At 35.5% G+C, this 22,901-nt stretch overlaps 1 protein-coding gene across 1 annotated transcript; it reads right to left on the bottom strand.

Annotated features, from left to right (window-relative positions):
- Positions 1-2,611: 2,611 nt before the first annotated feature.
- LOC109813336 (ATP-dependent RNA helicase) lies at positions 2,612-9,773 on the bottom strand. Its single transcript, XM_020377496.3, has 4 exons — positions 9,634-9,773; positions 6,211-9,496; positions 5,428-5,824; positions 2,612-3,186 (listed from the first exon to the last, which is right to left on the bottom strand). Exons 2-3 carry the CDS (start codon positions 9,483-9,485, stop codon positions 5,431-5,433), a joined length of 3,669 nt encoding a protein of 1,222 aa, XP_020233085.1. The 5' UTR covers positions 9,486-9,496; positions 9,634-9,773; the 3' UTR covers positions 2,612-3,186; positions 5,428-5,430.
- Between the last annotated feature and the right edge of the window lie 13,128 nt (positions 9,774-22,901).

The raw sequence follows: 22,901 nt of genomic DNA, 5'->3' as shown, positions 1-22,901 counted from the left end.
TACTTAACAAGTAAGGCACAAATGATTTTTGAATACTATTATTTATTATTTATCAACTAAATTACAGTCTTAATTTTTTTAATTAATAATTTTGGTTATTCAGTCTTCTAAATCTAAAATTACCATATTTGGATCATGCTATCAATTTGACATTTATAAATATTAGACTACTTTAGTAAGATGACATTCAAAATTAAAAAAATAAATAAAAATACATACAAAAATCTTAATATATTTATTTTAACGTGATTAATACTTATTTTATTACTAAGCCTCTTTTGTATATTTTTTAATTTTTATCTCTAAAATCATTCCACTTGCACAATAATATGTTATTAATTATTGTTAAAGCATAATCACCAAATAGGTGATTATCAAATTAATGGTAATCTTTTTGTATTTTTAACATTAAAAGCAATTAAATATCTCTATTTTAAATCTTGGAACCAGCTATCCCATCCTTTGAGGTGCCTCCAACGTAGCGAGGAGATTAGTCACTGCTATTGGCGGTAGATACTCTAGGAACGAACAAAAAAAAAATCTCTATTTTATAACATGAATTCAAAATTGTAAATTAAAAAATAGAGAAATAAAAAATATAAAGGTTATAATAATACTAGTATAACTTTTATTAAGTATTACATTGCTCAATAATTTTATATTAAATAAAAATTTTGTAAATCTAACCAGTAGATTAAAAGTTCATATTACTTTATACATTTGTATCAAATTTTGTTAAAATTGAACAACTTAAAAATAATCAAAACGTTCATATTTTAGTATACTTTGAAATGTATATATTACATCAATTTTTATAAATATTTTATAAAAATGAATTATCAAATCAACTTGAATTAATATAAAATTTTGTATATATGATTTAAGAGTAAAGAACTTTCAATCTAATAGTTAGATTTACAAAATTCACATTTAATATAAAGTTATTGAGTGATATAATACTTAATAAAAGTTACACCAGTATTATTATAATTATCCTCTAATTAAAACATTAGCAAATAATTATCTTTGTAACTTTGAAAATAATAAATTTACCATGCATCAAAATTGTAAATTTATTAATGAGTAATAATTATTCGGAACTTAAATAATTAAAAGAGTTGTTTGGTGAGCTTATCTTATTAAGTAAATGTTATTTGAAATTTATTTAATGCAACTGAATCCGACGTACACCCTCTGAAAGCTGTGAGTGTAAGCTTTTCAACAAAATCCGACCTACACCATCTGAAAGCTGTGTTGGCTTTTCAACAAAACAAACGGTGCTCCAAACTGTGACCTATACCAGCCTGTAGGATTAGATTTGTGCACCAAACTGTGACCCATACAACAAAAGAAGCCTCTGTAAAACCCCACTCCTCTTACTGCCTGTAGTCATTAAAATTTGAAACAGGCTGAATAGCATAATAGCTTCATATGCAAAACAAATTCAGGCCAAACAAGACAAGGTAGAAAATTAGCCTTCCCAAGTGAATCTTCCAATATATTCTTTCTTATTGTTTTACCCTTCCTCTTCTTCCTTTGAAGTATTGTAAAGTGAATTCCAACTCCGTACCCTCGTCTGCAAGCATCAGAATAAGATCTTTGCAAGTGACTAGCGAGTATAGGCTGGTGAGCAGACACTCCCTTTCTGTCAAACCCAACACTGAACTATTTTCATGGGGGGAAGAAGTATGAACAGTCTCTCTCTCTCTTTTTTTTTTTTTTTTTTTTTTTTTTTTTTTTTTTTTCTGACCATGGTACTTGCAGAACATAAAAGAAACGGCTTACGTATTTTTACAAAATTAAAAACATAAATATTCCTAAAAATTTTTTATAACCCCTGAATATACGAAAAGAAAAAAAAATCAGATGATAAATATGCTTCCTATTTCATAACACCACCGTCAACATGGCATACATCACGTTTACCCAACCCATATGTAAAGGGCTGCTCAATGCTACAATCTTCACCAAAATATTGCAATTGCATTCATTTTTGTTACTACTCATCCATCAAGAGGATAAATGAAGTCTTCGCTCAGGCCTTAAAATAAATTATTAGAGCATAAACGAAATTACCAATAGACACTGCAATGAGAAACGGGGAGAGGAATCTAAATCAAAACACAAACCATGACCAAAAAAGCACTTTAAAGTAGCATAAATAAAAGAAATCAGCATCAATGAGCATAAATCTATCAGCAATTAGCATCCACAACTATAACAAGTAAAAAAAAAAAAAAAAAAACTTTACCTGAGAAAGGCTTAAATGGTTCACCCCACGTGACTGGTGGCAAAGAAGCAATCTCAACCACCAAGCTTCCTTATATTGGCTTGTATGCTCAACAAACACCACCCAATTTCTTTTCTGGCGCGTGTCCATTTAAATCATCTTGTATCCCTAGACTGCTGTCATCTAAAAGGGTGGGCATGGTTTGTTTTTCCCAAAAACCCAAACTATAAAATCAGTTTGGAATTAAAAATAAAACTATATATTTTTTTCTTTTTTCTTTTTGTGGAAAACTTCAGTTTTGAAAGTGGTTTTAAAAGAAGTTTTTCTCCAAAAAACTGTTTCAAATTTCTACTTTTTTTAAAAAGTGGTTTTAAAAAAAAATAAGAGGGAAAATATACTATCCTCTATTTTTCAACATATCAATGATTTAGTTGTAAGCATCCAACTTTATACTACAATTACTGTTCTATCCTTTCATGGCCTACATACAAAAAAGGTCCTCTTCTAGTCAGTTTTGCTGTATCAAAGTAAATAAAATTAGGAAATACATCACATGTTCTGAACTTGGCCTTCTCTCAAAATGAGCCTCACACAACCTTTCAATAAAACTGTGAGACTTGTAATCTGTTGATAATTAGTAACTAACCAGCACTGATCGATCACACAATTACAATGAGGTTTCCAAGAGAGCATCCACTGACAGGTAGGATATGAACTTCCTGCTTGCCCACATTTCAGATCTGTTGCCTTCAATGTTAAACCATTTAACTAAACACTCTTGATGCACCAGTGCAAATTCACCTTTGCAGGTGCACACCATTATAAGGGTATCAACACCTTTCTCCCGATTCAAGCAGACAAATTCTGCAGGCGAATTCTTCAGGAATATCTTCCTACCTCGTTTACATCTGAACCAGAACTTCAGACGCACAAGATGGATATTGATAGAACTTAATCTGCAGACAAGAAAGGGAAATAAGAAAGGAAATGATAGGGAAAAATGAAAGCTTAACAAGAATGAATAAAGGTTAGTAGGGTGGTTGGTTCGTGGTCAGAATAAAAGTATTGCAATAAAGACAAAGGATTCAACAGTATAAACATCAAGAACTTCTAGGTTATAACACAGCATTAAAATTAATGGAAATAGGATAGAACTATTCTCGTTTCCAACATCAGGTATAAAAAGACAAATATGCATCAAGCCATCTGTAATTTCAAGTAAAAAAAAATGGCAATTGTGAATTGTGTTTGACATAAAGTCACTAGCCTAGAACTCAGGTTCAGATCTTGATAGTTGAGACTACAGGGATATTCTGGTTTCTTGATTAATCAAGTAAGGGGCAACAATTCCTTTTTCAAACCAAAGCACAACTAAAGTCAAATTTTGATTTGGATATGGAATTTTAGTTGGTACACCAGAAAGTCTAATTTTGACGTTACAAGCTGCAGAAGTGTGCAAATCATCTGTTTTGCTTCTTTCAAGTTTATCCTTGTTATATCTAAAACACTAACAATGTAAAATTAATAAAACATAGACATCAAAATTAATAAATCATTTTGAGTGTCCAAAATGCAATGTGAGAACATCCTCATGAAGACCATGAAAAAACACAATAATAGGCAACATTAAAAATGCAAAGGCCAATGATTGCAAATGATTTAATATATTTGCAGACCAGAAAGAGGAGCTAAGAAAACACATTTTCATCAGAGAAGGACAACTTTTATGTCAATTTATGAATGTAGATAATCATTGTCATGTCAAACTTTGTTTGAGTTCAATAGTGATGTTGCATGTGAATAATCTGCCCATGTTTCAGATGCTTACTTAGGTCATAAGACTTAAGAGTCAAGTTAAATGCTAATGACCAAAGCAATAACACATCTGGCACTCTATAAATCCTGAATACCAACTGATAGGACAGTTAAGTCAGTTATGTCAATAGTATGGCAGTTCTGTATGTGTTCAGTACTTTAGGGCATACTGTTTAAACATTTTACAGTTACATATGTGTGTCTCTTATGTATATTGCATGTCAGTTTCTGCATTCAGTGTGGAGATTGTATTTTGAGTGTTATTGAGAGAGGAAGGCTCTCTGTTAGGGCTTAAGCCTGTGTATTGTGTACTGAGAGAGGTTATTCTCTGTGAGGGACTTCTTCCTGTATTCTTTTAATGCCTGTTATCAATTGTAAAATTTTCTAGTTTAACCCAGAAAATATATAAAGAAAACTACCTAGTTTATGTATGTAATTATCTTGAAGTCCAACAAATACAAAAACAATTGGGAAGTTCAAATACACTAACTTAAAAGATGCTATTCTACCCATGCTTCAGATATCCTCCTAATATTACTACTTCTCAACAACTCTTTGTGGATAAATAGGCATCATTTCAATGTAAATGGTGCTGAAGAACTTATCCAAATAGCATATGAACAAATATCAAGACACCGTCAACTCGTAATTGTATGAAGCTATAACAAGATATGAAAACAGGCATGGATATCAACGTCTAGAAAACATATTAATCTAAGTAGTCCTTCTAATCTAATAGATATTAAATGACAAAAGAAAACAAGCATCTAAAGCTGCAGCCAATCATCAAATATGTCCAAAATAGAATTCTTTGCAAAATCCTTCTATTGCCGAAATGGAACTAAGTCTAAGAGCAGTGATGAATAATGATATATTTGAACTTCAAAGACAAATAATTTTGCGGCTCTGGCAGTTTATGGAGAATAAAGGATTCTCTCGAGTCAAGTTTCAGTGGAGCTAACCTATCCATCCAACCTCCAAATTTCTCTAGTGGTTCTCATCGATAATTTTAAGCAAGGCCATGACATAGAAGACTTGGTAGTTCTATCTGGTATATGTATTAATTATTCAAATAATTGAAGTATTATATAAGAAACAGAAATGAGTATTTACAGAAATTAATGATGATGAATCAAGAAAACAAAAACAAGTCTAGGAACTAACAACAACTAATGAACCTATAATTCTTAACATTGTATTTCTACAATAATATTATTAAAAAAAAACGTCTATGTAGTAATTTACACTTTCCTAGTAATAAAAGAAAAAGATGCCTAAATATTCATTTAAATCATCATATAAGGAGGAAAGATACATGTAAAACTAAATGCAACATATAACAGTATATAAGACATTGCATTAAGAGGAAATAGATGAATTACATATCATGCTCGGCGTTTACTCAAACGCCACGAATTAGGCTCATGGTATCTATCATATAGTGGTTCAATTCGCTCTTGACGTTTTCGCTTGCTCATCTTTGTAGGATCTGCCACTTTGAAGAATCTGGGAGCCAATTCAACAAGCCATTTTGGGTCTATGACAGTGACCTCACGCATATATTCCTTAGTTGTCATCACAAGCTCATGGTAAATGACCCAGTCAGGCTGTCTCTGGAACAAAGCTGAACTTGGATGGATATACACAGGCTGGTTCTCAACAAGGGTTCTGTAACCTTCCTGGGGGTCCTTTCTAGCAGCATGGAAAAAGAATCCTGCAGTGATAGCTTTCCTGACTTTGGTGAAGTTTTTTCCAGCATTTACGACATCCAATTTGTACCTGAATATCCATCCAAGTGATTTAGAATGCAATTTAATATGATTAAACAACACGATTAAACCACAATGCAAGGGACTCTAGTCAACACAATACCAACTGCATTAAAATTAAAATGTTCTTTAGAATCACAAGAAAAGGAAACCTGAAGTCAAAATACTTAGGGCATCCCATACATAAATACAGAGAAGAGATTTCACTTTTCACTAAATATAGAATTTTATATATAAAAACAATAATATTTGTAAAAACATTGGGAAATTAATAATTTTGTACATAGTATATGTATCAAACAAAAAAAAAACACAAATGCAGAACAAAGAGCAAGAAGAAAAAGAAGCTGAAATCAAAGCAAACAAAATATGTAGAAGAATGGATAGATATCATACTTATCCATGATGGTGAGGAGCTGTTTTCTGACATCCTGCGCTCTTCTCAATGATCGGGATTGAACAAAGTTCTCAAAACACCAGGGTCCAGAAAAATTCTTGGCTTTCCAAGCCTCATAAACAGCAAGTAGGGTAAGATGGTCACCCTCTGGCTGGAAAAACTTTGCCCTCTTCTGATCTGCTTGGGCTTGTTTTTCCCTTGGCCTGTAAAAAATATTTCCGGTCTGGATCATGGCAATTATGGTCAAAATCTCATCACTGCATCCAAGGTCTACACTTGCAAGTAACATCTTGGACAATGGTGGATCCAAGGGAAATTCTGCCATTTTTCTCCCTAATTTGGTTAAAAGACCCTCTTCATCCAATGCTCCAAGACTGTAAAGCTGCTCCATGGCAGAAATCAGTGCTTGGGGTGATGGTGGATCCATAAAATCAAAGGACAGTAAATCATTTATCCCCATAGCTTTCATATTAAGAGTAATCATCCCCAGATTTATCCTTTGAATCTCAGGAATTGTGGTGGGAGACATCTCATTCCTATATGCACTCTCAGTATATAGGCGATAACACTTCCCAGGTCCGGTACGCCCTGCACGTCCAGCTCTTTGTTTGGCTGATGCTTGTGAAATCGGAGTTATTACCAAGGAATCAAGACCTTGCTTTGGATTATAAACATTTTGCTTAGCAAATCCAGGATCAATCACATAAAATATCCCATCAATAGTCAAAGATGCCTCAGCAATGTTAGTAGCCACAACCACTTTCCTTTTCCCAGGAGGAGCAGGTTCAAATATCCTAGATTGCATTTCACTAGGAAGTGCACTGTAAACTGGTAAAATGATCAGCTCTGGAACATTCTTACCTAATCCTTTCATTCTTTCATAGAGAGATTGGCATGCAAAATCAATTTCTTCTTGACCAGTCAAGAAAAGAAGAACGTCTCCTTCAGGCTCTGTCAAATGGATTTGTAGGACAGTGATTAAAGCTGCATCTAGGTAATCACTTTCAGGTTGTTTGGTATAAAGTATCTCCACAGGAAAAGTTCTACCAGGAATGGTGAAGATGTTACAGTTAAAGAAATATCCTGAAAACTTCTCAGCATCCAGCGTAGCAGATGTGACAATCAACCGCAATTCTGGTCTGCGTTTTACTAACTGCTTCAGCAGTCCAAATAGAACATCGGTGTGAATAGTTCGTTCATGGGCTTCATCAAGCATTATAACAGAATACTGAGACAGATTCTCATCAACCAATATTTCCCTAAGAAGCATACCATCTGTCATGTACTTGATAACAGTATCTGGTCCAGTGCAATCCTCAAACCGAATGGCATAACCAACTTCCTCTCCCAATCGACAACCAAACTCTTCTGCAACTCTCTTCGCAACTGACATTGCAGCCACCCTACGTGGTTGAGTACATCCAATTTTGCCTCTTGTAGTGTATCCTGCTTCAGCAAGATACTGTGTGACTTGAGTAGTCTTACCTGAGCCAGTTTCTCCAATGACTACCAACACCTGATTATCATGCACAGCCTGAATCAATTCTTTTTTTAACTTGTAAATGGGCAAACTCTGCCTCTGCTCCTGAATAGAAAGCTTTGATCTTTGCCCAAAGGTAATGGTTTTCCCATAGGCATCCTTCTTCCATTCCGGCATATCATAGGCTGATAAGCCAACACCTCTAAGCTCCTGAGCAAGATGCCTTTCACCTGACTCTGGCATAGGGTCTTCCCAAGGTCGATTGAGATCCTTTGGAATTGAATCAAGCATTGTGCGTTGTTGTTGTTCTCGCACTTCCCTACGCTCCTTTATAAGTGCAGACTGGAGTGCAGCAGCTCGACCCAGAGAACCTTCAGGATTCTTAAAAATCTTAACAGGAGACATGTCCATTGAGTATCTGCTCTGCCCTTGTAAGAAGGCAGGTTCATCCTCATTCAACTCAATCTCAAGCTCCTCCTCAGCACCTTCCTCTTGGTACAACAATCCGTCCCCCTCATCATCATAAGTTGGATACTCAGAAACGCTCAAGACACCTGAAGCAATCAACTGTTTAGCTTCCCATCTTTCCGGAGAGCTCATTCTCTTCAAGGGTCTCCGTGAAGAACCAACATCATCTTCTTCCACAATTCTGATACCCGAAAGCCCCGTCCTAGCAACTGGCCCATCCTTTGAGTCTTGCGGATTCATCCTCAGTGTATCATCCTCGGAGCTCTTCTTCAATGGAAGAAGATCCTTGCCAGTATGCTGATCAACATCCCTCATGGAAAGAGACAACTTCTGACCTGAAACCGAAATTACTTTAACATAAACCTCCTGGTCCCTCTTCACAACATCCTTGGCATTCGTAATCCTCCGGGTGGCCATCTGTGAAACATGTACCAACCCTTCTTTCCCTCTAATGTCATCCAACTGGACAAAGCATCCAGTCTCCATTACCCTTGACACCCTCCCTTTATAAACTGCATACAGTTCAGGTTCACCAGAACCATTCCGTGAACCCTTCCTATTACCACTATCTCTATCCCCATTCTCCCTTCCACGCCCATCATCCTCTTCATATCCATCTCTTCTGTGCCTCTCGTGTCTATCTTGATCCCCATCATACCTATCTCTATCTCTTCCTCTTCTGCCATAATCCCTTCTATCATCTTCATCATCTCTATCTCTTCTCCTTCTGCCCTGACCCCTTCTATCATCTTCATCATCTCTATCTCTTCCCCTTCTTCCATGATCCCTTCTATCATCTTCATCATCTCTATCTCTTCCTCTTCTGCTGTAATCCCTCCTATCATCTTCATCATCTCTGTCTCTTCCATACCTATCTCTGCGCCTATCTCTCCTATCCCTATCTCTATCTCTGTACCCATCATCTTCCTCAATTCGTTCTTTCTGCTTTCCTCTGGCCTCAGATTCTAACTCCTTCTGAAGCTCCTTGGCCCGGTCTCTATCGTCTGCGATAGCCAGAGCCTTGAACTTGGTCTTGCCGGTGCTACTCTCTTTCTCCTTCTTCAAATCCTTGGGCTTGGGAGGGAGAATGGCGTGAATAATTGTGAGGAGCGTTCGGACAAAGTAATCCGGCATCTCCGCACCGTTCTCCTTCAGCTTCGTGTCGAATTCCTCAACGTTCTCCGATGATCGACCCAACTCGGTGATGAACTCGGCGAGAACCTTGTCACCGGTGCCAGTGTGGGACTCCAATTCAGTGCACACCTTCGACACCAACGACAAGTATTCTAGCTTCTTCAATCCATCCTCAGGATTATCCACAGCCATCTATCGAAACCCTAATTAAACAAAAATATTCGCTAAATTTGATTGAGTTGAAAACAAGTACTAGAAACGAAGATACAATCTCTTTCGGTGGAAAAACAACACTGATTAACAAGTAGAATGCACAGTTGAGGAAGATGAGACACAGTACCTGAGACAAAGGATGAGCGATTGAGGGTTTTGATTTGTCTTCTCCGTTGCAAGATTTCCCACAGGGAAGGTAGGGTTCGAGGTAAAAGCGGGGAACAATAAAATATGCCAGATAAAAAACTCACTCATTGGGATTTTATTTAACTTAAATCTTTCAAATTAAAAATCTAAACAAAAAATAGTACAGGATGGTTAAAATTATTTATTTTATATAAATAAAAAATTTCATAATAAACAAATATTTTTAATTATATATTTATATGTATTACAATTAAAATTTATAAAAAAAACAAATAATTTTAAACATATAATTTATAACTTATATTTTAGATTTATAGTAAATAATTTATATTATAAGATAAATTTGTTATTTTAAAATATTAATAATCTGTTTAAGAAAACATTGAAATAAATATCAAAATGATATATTTAAAGAAACACATTACATAATATGTTACAAAATATTGAAGTAAATATAAAAATGACGTAAAGGACTATAATTGAATTATGATAATAAAATAATTATTTTATTTTGATATTTAATTGTTATACATTGGATAGTAGATTATTCACTCGGCAGGATTTTGTTGGTGGATTAAGATCCATATAATTAGTGATTATGGCATCATTTTTGTTGTTGTTTGTGTCACATTTGGAAGGACAAAAATGTAGTCATCTTTGGTGATAAATTGGTCCCTCTTTGGCTTACCCTCAACAAAATTCAAATGCTTCTTAACATCATTTGTTCTTCATTCAACAGGGTTGATCACAGTCGTACTGCTCTTCAAGTTCAATGTTTCCGTAACAAGAGTTTATTAACAATTTATTTATATTTATTTTATTTTACAAATATTTATAAGAGTATTCGAATAAATTTATAAAATATTTTATGGATAATTTATAAGATATTTTAAATTTATTTTAATAAATTATCTAATATAATTTCTTACTTAGGAACTTATTAAAAAAATACTTAAACTTATATTATGTGGAAAGAAATAGTTTTTTTTTTCATTGTTTCACTTAAAATCAATTATATATTTTTTTCATTACTTCTTCTAAAGATTTTTGTTTCTATGCTAATTTTTTTTTCTTTATTTTTTTTTCTTTTTCCTTAATTTTTTTTATCTCTTTTCCTCAAAATTCACATTTTTTTATTATAAAAAACTCATAACATTTTTTTTTCTAAAATAGAATATATGGAATAATTTTATTGTTAATATTTATACAATAATTTTTTAATCATGATTTTATATAATATATATGATTAATTTTTAATTTTTAAAATTTATGATTCTTAATTTTTAATCATATAATATATATATATATATATATATAATTGATTTCTCATATTTTATTATTAATTTTATTTTTTATAAACTAAAGTTAGGTGAATAGTGATTAGTAATTTTTTATTTTTATTTTTTAATACTATTATAATGTATAATGTCATTTTTAAAAATTATTTAGTTACTTTTAATGTTTTATTTGTTTTAATTATGTTTTTATTTCTTGTAAAATTTGGATGTTTTGATTTTGATCTTGTAATTTTTTTTCTTTACTTTTCATCCTTTTAAATCTTGTAAACAATATTTTTATCCTTTATAAAATAAATAAATTTTGGTTTGATACTTATATAATATAATATATATATATATATATATAGTATTTTCATCCTTTTAAAATTCAAAGTCTCAATTTTTTGTCCCTAATGATTATATTAAGATAGATCAATAATAGTTATTTTAAGGATTTATACAAATTTTTAGAAGTGTCAAATACTGATATCACTAACTGTCGTATGTAACACCTAAACATGTTCACTTAATCTTTTAATAAACATATAGACTATATAAATAAAAATTTTAATTTTAAAGGGATGAAAATAAAGAAGTTTTTTACAAAAACTAAAACCAAAACCAATTAATTTTGTTGGGACTAAAAATATTTTTAAGCCTTTTATTTTAATTTTAGTCAAAATTTAATTTGTATTTTTAAAATGAGATAATATCTTATAAGTTATTGAATATTGATAAATCCAAACACTTTAAAATTGTATAAGTGTTTATTATCATGTGTATACAAATGCAACAACTTATTAAATTTTAAACACTTATACATGTAACGCATGATCACTACATACTATTACAAATACTTAGAATTATATATCTACAAATACCTATATATGTACCATATAGCATACATATAAGTGTAAACACAACTATACAAATATAATACAATATAAGTACAGTAATTTATTAAATTTCAAATATACAACCTAAGTTGTCAGTTTAACAACATCTATGCAAAAGCTACATAGAAGTAGCATCAAAATAACCAACTACATCGCCATCTTCTTGATAGCCTCCTACTACACATCTCCTTAGATCTATTCTTGCCCTAATCTTATACCAAGTATGGTCATCACAATCCAACTACATGAAAATAGGTAAGGGTAAACTAGATTTCCAAAAAGGATCAAACATACTACAAGTACAAAAGAATACAACTATACCATAGACACCAACATGCAAACCAACCAAGCAACACCTCATAGCTTACATCATATAACCATTAACATAGCATCAACATTTTTGAAAGCTTAACATCCAATCAATTCAAACTTCCACCATAATCATATCATACGACAAGATATCCATCCAACACATGAACAACATCAATCCACACCATATCATATGCATATATCACAACTAATATGTCATCACACATTCACCTACGAAGATCTCCTAAAACACTTAAACAACCTAAGTGGCTTGACCCTATCGAACTAATCCAATCATTTTCATGCCTCATGCACCCACTAGATCGACAACTAAATTGGGATACCAATCCTTATCCTCTGATTTATCGGATGTCAGCAATTAAACAAGGAAAGTTCGATTCAACTGTCAAGACTAGTATAGCTAGGTGTGGACATACCATGACCTTGACATTCATTATCAAGTCACTTGTGGGATTAGCCCCCTAACTATCCTTGAGGCATCACTAGGGATGTCAAAACAATCCATACATATAGGTATCTATGGATAAAATTCGTAATGAGTAGAAAATGAATATTGTAAATGGGTTCCCATAGGTAATGATACAAATATTTTCATGTACATGTATTATGCCAAATCAATATACATAGAACTATCACCATCATTCAACATACAACACGCAATATATTAAAAAATTATATTCATGTTCACCATTCAACTCATCAAACAACAAATATTCTCAAAATAATCCGCGCTCAATACCACACAATCGGACAACTCAACCTGCACCTAACGTGGCTAAGGTAGGGAACCCCTAGGACTTCACGCCTAGCATGATGAAAATCCCACGTCCAGCCTCATGCCAACTTGAGACAATTCTCTCTCCTTATGTCGAGTGCCACTCTTTTGGCTCCCAACTCCAATCTAACTCAAGGCAATTCTCTCACCTCACGCTTAGCACCATTTAAACCCCACTTAGCATTAGTCCAACTCAAGATGATTCTCTCTCTCTTTACGCTCAACACCATTGTTGGAGAAAAATATACACACTAGAAGGGAGTTGAATAGTGTATATAAAAACTTGCACTTTTGAAACGCAGTGTAATAGTAAAAACTTTGACGAATTAAGTACTGGAAAGCAATAGACGAGGGAACACTGATCTTTTATACTTGTTCGTCTCAAACATGGAGACTACATCCAGTTTTCAATTTAACCAGATTGAGTTTCACTATCTCATGATGATTCTCTCTTTTCACGCTCAACACCTTTGATCTTGCTCCCGATGTGAACGAGATAAAGGCCTCTGATTGAAATCGTGCCGACGTAACGATGAGTTCTACACATGCAAACTCATAAATTTTCCCCAAGGTATCTGAAAAATAGAGAATCCCAAGCATACAATACTATAAACCACTCATATACATCATTTTCAAATCATTTCACACCAAAATAGCCACATGCAACCACTACTTAAGTAATTCACTAAATTTCACATTCATGAACTCAACCACCTAAGTTCAACATTTTCATCATACCATCAAAAAATCCAACAACCTAAACATGTTTTAATAACAATCAAACAATATACAACTCCACAAACCAACAATAAATCATTTATAGCTCCCCTTACCTCAACTCTAAGTAATATAGGGGAAGAAGAAGATGAATAGTGGCTCCATTGAAAACTTTACACAACACATCATAATTCTCAGCAATAAGCTTTGAATCAACACCCATCACAAATCAACAGAGGTATCCTACACCTTCGAGAGCTTAGAAAGAAGAAAAAAAGAATCAGAATTCCCATAGCACTTCTCTTTAGTTCTCTCTATAAGTTTTTTTAAGACTTGAGTTTATGAGGCTCAAGTTTAAAAGAAACCTTATATACCCTCACAAGGTTAAATGGACCTCTGGCCAGAGAAACTTAGTCTTCCTTTACCTTAGTTGCTTCCACAACAAGAAGAATCTAAGAAAAAAGGAGGTATAATGGGACCTTTAAGGTTTGACTTCTTTTTAAGATTCCAAGCTCCTTAATTCAAATCTCCACTTCAACTACTCGATCATAACCTTAGGGAAAGATAAAGACATTCTTGATGAAGTGAATGTTAGGCAAGTGAATGTTAGGCACAAGAAAGAGGGGTTGAATTGTTGTCTTTCTTAAGAATCAATTCTTTATGAAAATTTGTTACTTAGAAAATGGTGTTTCTGAGTGTTTTAAAAACTTAGTTACTTCAAAGTATGCTTCTAAGAAGTTCAAAGTAAAATTGTTCTTTAGAAGTTTATGCTTCTAACTGAGTGAGTATAGTGAGTAAAACTTAGTCTTTCCTTTAGAACCTTCTTTAATCAAATGTTTAGACAACAATAAAACTTGACATCTTAGCCACCGATATAGTCGAGAGGGTCGAGACGTGGAAAACATCCTACGTCTTGATACGTGACGGCCATGTGCCTCGATGACACATGGTGTGATACGTGGCATGACACGTGGCTTCCTATTCCTTTTTGGTACACAAGCCCCCCAACCTTAAGAAGCGAAGTGACGCAAAGGGTAGAGTTATGGAAGCTCCTCGTAATGGTCATAACGATCATGACCCTTTGTTTCTAATGGAAGTCGAGGAGTCATGTCTTGAGGACCCTTGGATCGAATAGATCCAATGGTTGATGGGGGTGTATCGCTTAGGGTTTCCACCCCACGAACACTATAAATAGAAAGTGGGGGAGTACGACTCATGTTTTGCAAAGTTATCCCACAATTGAGACCGAGAGTTGCAATTGGGAGCAGAGACCGAGACTAAAGACCAAGAGCATTGCTTTATCCACAGGTACATATAGCTTTTTGTTTTAAATGTCTAACGCCAAGGAGGGTTTTCCTGTCGAGTTAGTGGAGGTTCGTTCTTCTTTTGAGGGGAAGAGCAGTTCATCCTTGTTGAGGACCAAATCAGATTCATTCTCATTGCCCACCTTGTCTAATGATTATGCCTCAGCATCTAATGCCCTAGGGAGCGTTGAAGTTGTCCAAAGGAGTGACTGAGATGAAAGTGACGATAGGGAATCTTTGGTCTTTGTTTCCGAAGGTAGGCCTAGAAGGTTAACAATCGCATCCACAAGCCGAAAGTTCCCACCTGTGGCTATTCTGGGTTATGAATGGATACACGAGGAAGTTGTTAGCGCGTACTCTTGTTATATTGATAGGGCTTCTATTGGCTTATTAGTGACAGGCGAGAAGTTCATCAAGTTTTGAGCCGACAAGAATCCGTTTCCCATCATCTTGTAGTCGTGCCAGAATGATGGTGGACCTAACCTGGACTTCATGTTTTTAGGTTAAGAGAATTATAAATACCAAGTTTTTTTTTTACGTAAATGACTATCTGAACGTCGCGCCGACACAACTACACCCAAATAGTTGGGCTGAGATGTAAGAATTTTGGCATTTTATGCTGGTTCCTTCATATAAAGTTGACAACATTATTATTTATGTATTTTTACTACTCCTGTTCCTCAAATAAAGCTAAGTCGAGATGGATTTTGCTTTTTCGGAAGGTTGACACATGCTTACTCGAGCCCTATACTTCTTCATATAAGAGATTCAAGGTGTGCTTCTTTAAAATAATGATTCAGTTGAGCATAGGTAACAAATACTTCTTTGATACTGATAGAATGCCCTTATTCCTCTTCTGTTGGACTCAGGTCCCTTAGAAGCATGATGTAGTGTCAACCTCATACCTCACCCCCGAGGAGAAGATGAGCCTCCGCTTTCTTCTACACCTACCTTAGTGCATGTAATGTCGGGCTTTGGTTAGGTTACCAAGGTCATCAAAAATACTTCATGATTTGATGGGTACGATGTCCTTCCTTTAATTGATATTATGTACTTGTGTTATAATTGATTTTGACTTATTTTTTTTTATAGAAATCATGGTGAGTAGCGACAACGACGACTTGGACATCCAAATTCTGATTAGTGGCTGAGTGTGTGAAGCCATCAAGATCATAATGTTGACCTAAGGGGGCTGAGTGGAAATCTTATCCCTCCTTCGACTAATGTTCAACTTCCCCCAAATAGGTAAAAGGGACAAGGAAAGGGGAAAAGTAACAAGGATGCATGTTAGCCCAAGTTAGGGATAAGGAGGCCAAAAGATGTGGAAGCCGAAGATGCAGCTGGAAAAATGAAGCAACAAAAGCCAACTACTTTTACCGTCCCACAAGCTCTTTTGGGGCCAAGCTTTCTGCTGCCAATGTCAATGCCTAGGACTTTCTAAGTCAAGACTTGACTTCTAAGTAAGGACAAGCATTTCTCGGTTAACATAACTCCACACATAAGTGGAATTACTTTTGCAAGTTGTAGGCTCGGTCATTGGCTTTGGCCTAGAGCATTATCATGGATCCAAACACCATGGTCGAGGAACTCCAAAAGAAGTTGACCGACTCAGAGAAATCCCTATAAGAGACTCTAGCAGTCATGATTGACGCGACCACGACCAATAAGAAGTATGAGGCCAAGGTGAACCGGCTGCGCCGTGTTAATATGACTTAATGTTCTCGGTGTAGAAGCTTGAAACTTTAGTTACAAGTGATGTTGAAGAGATCCCCTGGTTGAAGGGGGATTTAGAGACCGAGAAGAAAGTTTTTGTGTCCTATAGGGAGAGGGCTCGAAAGAAGGTCTTTTTGCAACACAAGTTGGGCTTTGCACAAGCTGAAGTTTAGTGGAAAACACATAGAAGGGGGGGTTGAATATATGTGTGTGAACAAAGGAATTTTAAAAAAAAAATTTCGCAAAAAGGCTCTTTTCCGTCCAGTAAATAATATTAATAAATGCTAAACTGGAACTGCCCAACCTCTTTAGGTTTGAAGTAGTGATATATATTATTCTGTAGGATTTGCCCGTTGCAAGTGTCCGTTGAAGAAGATATAGTCGTTCATGACTAGCTTGATATTTCATTTAATACTCAAGATCTTGCATTAAATGTTGTTTCCTGTTTATAGACATTGCGTGAAGTCTTCTTTGCTTTGTTAGCAGTTGTGTCTGAATTTAGCAGAGACCTAGGAACTTTTTTGTCCTTTTCTGGTTGCGTAGCTGTAGAGTTTTGTCCTTATCTAAAAAAATAATTTACTTTTTTTGACACATGCATGCTTTTGCTTTTGCGTGCTTTTCTTTTTCTTCTTTCATCACGCTATCATGTTGAGAGCATTTAAGTGATCATAGACGATGCCTTAATTTATCCTTTGAGACTTGATTTTTTAAGTGCTTGCTTGGCAGTCTTCGTCTGCGTCTGTTAGTCCTATGCGTCTCAATCTGTGATTTTTGTCTGAGCATTTTAGTTTAATGCTTTGACTTTCTTTTGATCTAGTCAACATTATAGATGGACAAACTTTATTTTTGTCTAAAATATCTTTCAGTCTATGCTTTCCTTCGTCTTATGCGTAGTTGACTTTCTTATGTTATTTGACTCATGCTTTGTCTAATTTCTTATGTTGTACTGGAGGTTGCCCTTGACACACCTTCGTCTAAAATTAGACTTATAGTCGTTTGGCGCACATATCATACTTTGTCTATTCAGTTAGCTTGATTTGTCTGATTCTCATGATGTGCCTTGCCTTGACTGTTCTTTTATCTGAGTTGACCATCTAGTTTCATCTGATATTTGATGCATCTTTGTCTTGTTCCAGATTTAGCCATGCTTTGACTTTTCATCTAATACTTCAAGGTTTCAACTTGTAGTAGACCTCGTCTAGCATTTGTTGAATGTTCTTTTATTTTTGATCAGACCTGATCTTGATGCATGACCAACCATCATCTGATTTTCTTGTTTAGTTCGTCCAAACTTCATAGATCTTGTATTTAATATATTTGATCTTGCATTAAATGTTTGCTTGCCAAATCTGTGTTACGTGAAGTCTTTTGTACCGTTTATGTACTTTTATGTCTAACTTCAGTCATGACCTAGGCATATCTGTACTTTCCTGGCATTGTATCTGCAAAGGCGTTGTCTTTTACTAACTAGTAGGTGTACTTATTTTGACACATGCAACTTTGACTTTTGGATAAGCGCTAGTCCATTTTTCTCTTCTCTCTTCTTCTATTTTTGATGACTTCATGTGTTCTTCTGAGAGTGTGGATGATAAGCAATACTTCTCGTTGTGATTTAGTAGACTTCAAACGCAATCCAACATTCTTCATTTTCGTTTGTATATTTGAATGTCTGTCTAATAGATAAACTTTGACTTTTTCTTTCATCTGGTCAGCTGTGCAGACTTTTAACTTCGTCTAGTATGCTTTGATTTAGATTGTCCATTGTCTGTGGTCTTGTATCATCTGAGGCTTCATTATTTTCCTTCTTGTGCTGGACTTGATTTCATTTGATCTCTTCATCTAATATCTTGTAGCTTTTACCTTTTATCTTGGTTGTTCATGCTCTGTTCTTTATTTTGTGTTGTGTCTGTGTTGGGAAGAAAGGATTGAATTTGCTGTAATGCAAGGTTTGTAGTTTGTGGGTAGCTTTGTCTGGTGTATATCCTTTTTTTGATCAGACTTCATCTAGTGCTTAGCTCATTTTATCTTGGTTCTAGTGTAGAAAGTGGTATATGCATATTCTCTATTCTTCAACTTACATATACTTATGTTTTTCTGAAACACTAACACATTCGTTAGAAATAACGACATGCATTATATTTGTCTCATTCAAAACCTTACTAGGAATTGCTTCATCTGACTTAACACAAGCGTCTCGGCAAGCCTGGTATTTGGTGAATTCCCTCGTGATTTTCAATTTGACATCATGAGGGACTTTTATCACGGGTTTCTTGTCAACCTTACCCAAATTCCTCCTAATAAGCAGCCAGACGCTGAGACATTCGTCCTTCACCGAGAGCCGAGTCTTGTGGGTGAGGAGAAGACCATGTATGAGGAGGAGGAGGAGCCTGCCAGGGATGTAAAGGGTCAAGTCCAAGGGGAAAAGAATGATGTGGACTCTTAGGAAATTTTTTTTCTTTTGTTTTGATGTAAGGTTGGGCCGCTGGGCCGCTGTTTTGTAAGCTCAGGCCGATGGAGCCTTTTTGATATTTTGTAATTTGGGGCCAATAGTGCCTGTTTGTAATGAATGTTGATCATATTATCTTTTTAGCTTATATGTGTTGTGGTCAAGACTAATTGACATATATCGTGAGAGAATTTGTAATCATTAAAGGAACAACTAATGTATGTTATTCAAACTAGGAGTGTAAGGAAAAATGTGAGGATTTTAAACAAGTTATATCCTTGGTCGAGAGTAAACTCAGGAGGAAAACTCGAGAAATTTTTGTCAAATTACATCCTTGGTTGAGAGGTAAACTCGAGAGGGGAAAACTTGGTAATTTTTTATAAGTTACATCGTTGGTCGAGAGGTATCTCGGGAGGGAAACTTGAGCTTTTTAATAAGTTACATCCTTGGTTTAGAGGTATCTCAAGAGTGTCAGAACCCAAAAAATTTCTGATCTAGCCCATAGATGATTTGGACTTCCAATTTGAAAATCTCATCGGTTAAGGAATTCTTGAAGACCAGACTAATCTCTAATCAATGGTTTTAGAAAAAAAGTTTGAAGGATTTTCCACCGATATTTTTCTCAAAACATCAAAAAAAGAAAAGGTTTTTGAAATTACCAAAATGGCCCTCATAGCCAGGATTGGGTTCGGGGGTCGTTTACGTGTAGGGAAGGTGTTAGGCATCCTACAACGCCCTATATCGATACCCTATGATGAAATTAGCGAGATAAAGAGTAAAAGTTCTCATATTTAGTCCCTTTTATTAACGATTATTTACATGCTTAATCTTAAAATTACATAATTAAACTTAAGACATCTACATGGTTGCTTTTATTTACAACAATATTCATGACAAAAATAGTAAATGATAGAGAAGAAAATTGATGGAAATACCTCTTGAGTAAGCTTTTATAAAATGTGCTTCCAATATGATTGACTTGAGGCACTTTTTGGTTGCCTTAGACACAACAATTTACCTCTCAAATCTTAAGAAATACAAGGAGGGGAAAAAAGAGAAGAATTTAAGCTATATGGGACTCTAGTAGGCAATTTTTTCGACCCCGAACATTGTACACGAGGCTTGTATATATAGACGTCAAACTTTATCGAAATGGGCTATTTTGATCATTGGAATGAGGCATTCCAGACTAGTTTGTTATGAGTAATTTTTGAATTTGGAATGGCTTGTTCCGGATTTAAAGTTAACTCATAACAACTTGGGTAAAAATGACCCGTTCTAGATTGGAAATTCTCCGTTTTGACCTAAGGTTTCTAGGCCATTTTAGAAGATTGGAACAAATGACCCATTGAGTGCTCCTAATTCATCCTTTTGGGTTTTTGGGCCTTTTGATGTCATTTTTGATATCGTACTTGGGCCTTCGGGAATTCTTTGTCCTTTACTAAAGGCCTATTTCCTTGTTTGCATGTCCCGAATGAAATTAGGTGTCTATAGATGCCCCTCTTTACTTGTCCTTTGGATAGTTATGTGTTGCTTTTCGAAAGGCAAGTAAAGACATAGACATTTCTTCCAGGTCTCCTCTTTTGTTTCATAGTGTAGGTGCTTCCATATTGCTTCCTTCGGATAGATGGGTTTACCTATATCCTTGCCCTTTGGAGAAACTAAATTATAGAGTTTCTTGTTTCGTTGGGTCACAAGGATGGTAAATTATACCATCTGGATTTTTGGCTTGATGTATATGCTCCATGTTGATGCCCCTGGTCACTTGTTCGGTAATGGCATGAATGAGGTTTTATCTAAAGCTCGTTAGGGAATAAGTATATTTTGAGATCAACCTCTCTAGGCTGGACTAACATTAAGACTTCAACCGATCTTTTTTGAGTTATTGCTTAAGTATTCTTTGTCAGCCTCTCTAGGCCTAAGGTGAGTATTCTTTGCTAACCTCTCCAGGCTAATGAGTGTTCTTTCCAGCCTCTCTAAGTTGGTGAGTATTCTCTATAGCCTCTCCAGGTCAGTGATTTGATAATTTCTCTGAAGTGCCCTAATGCTGGTGGGCAAAGGATCATTCTCTTTGCAAGATGATTGTAACCATGTGGTGAGTATTTTTTGTAGCCTCTTCAGGTCAGTGAGTATTCTCCGTAGCTTTTTTAGGCTGGTGAGTGTTCTCTATAGCCTTCCCAGGTTGGTGAGTATTCTCTATAGCCTCTCTAGACTAGTGAGTATTCTTTTCAGCTTCTCCAAGCTAGTGAGTATTCTCTACAGCCTCTCCAGGTCAATGAGTATTCTTTGTAGCCTTTCTAGGCTAATGAGTCGGTAATTCATCTTAAGTGCCCTAATGCTGGTGGGCAAAAGATCATCTTCTTTGTAGGATGATCATAACTGTGTGGTGAGTATTCTTCATAGCCTTTCCAGGACGATGAGTATTCTTTATAGCTTATTCAAGCTAGTAAGTATTCTCTCCAACCCTTCCAGGCTAGTGAGTATCTCTACAACCTCTTCAGGCTGGTGAGTATTCTCTACAGCCTCTCCAGGCTGATGAGTCGGTGATTCATCTAAAGTGCCCCAATGGTGGTGGGCAAAAGATCATCTTCTTTGCAGGATGATCATAGCTATGTGGTGAGTATTCTTTGCAGCCTCTTCAGGCTGGTGAGTATTCTCCGCAGCCTCTCTAGGCTGGTGAGTATTCTGTATAGCCTCTCCAGGCCAATAAGTCGGTGATTCGTCTAAAGTGCCCTATGCTGGTGGGCAAAGGATCATCCTTTTTGTAGGATGATCGTAGCTATGTGTTGAATATTCTCTACAGCCTCTCTAAGCTAGTGAATATTCTTTGCAGCCTCTCTAGGCTGATGAATATTCTCTACAACCTCTCTAGGCTAGAGATGAGCATATATCAATGCCCTTTGTGAAGGTGGACATAGTAACCTCTGGCAGGATCATGCTCTAGTATCTTGGTGTCATTTTTTGATTGAGGAACTTGGTGGTGTCCTCTAATTGATGTCTATAGAGTGCCTTGGGGTTGACGAGTATTGGATGCCTAAAATGCCCTTGTTTTGGGCTGAGATTAACAAGATGTTGGTGATGCCCTACTAGGTGAGTATTGTGATGCCTCTCTAAATGTCTTGTATTGGGGGATGGATGGGTGGTAGAGACTCTGGTGTTGCCTATACCATGTGAGTATTGTGATGCCTCTCTAGGCGTCTCTATTGGGAATGAAATGTGTGGCAAAGATTTTGGTGTTATTCCTAACGTGTGAATATTGTGATGCCTTTCTAGATGTTTGTATTGGGGATGTATGGCAAGAATTATGTATTATTCCTGCCATGTGAATTTTATGATGCCTCTCCAAGCGTCCTTTAGGGATTCTTAGAGCTTGAGTATTGTTTAAGTTGAAGCCTCCCCAGGCTTAATCTGAGCTTGCTCAAGATGTTTGAGAAGTAGGCTATTCTTTTAGTCGAACTTTGTGGTATGTGGGTCTTGGTTACCCAGGTAGTTAATCTGACTTGGTTGGGGATCTTTGTTCGTGGCAATCCTTGCCCCTTGTTTGGATCTGTTTAGCTCTTGCTTAGCTCTTAGCTGACTCCTCTTTGGGGGAGAAAGTGATGTCTTTATTTTGGATAAAGGAGATATGGTGACTTTGCCATTTATTTGGATCTTTGATATTTAGTAGCCTAGACGACTATTGGTCTTGGATAGCTCGGTTGGGGTTTTTAGTTGGAGAGTCTCTAAAACTTTATTTTCTTAGCTTTGGCTTTTTAACATGTTTGAATCCTGCCTTTTTTCTTACTATTTT

Source organism: Cajanus cajan, chromosome 9, assembly GCF_000230855.2.
Source record: "Cajanus cajan strain Asha chromosome 9, NIPB_CcT2T_4, whole genome shotgun sequence".
Classification (NCBI taxonomy): domain Eukaryota; kingdom Viridiplantae; phylum Streptophyta; class Magnoliopsida; order Fabales; family Fabaceae; genus Cajanus; species Cajanus cajan.
This window is presented reverse-complemented; position numbering and strand designations above follow the sequence as displayed.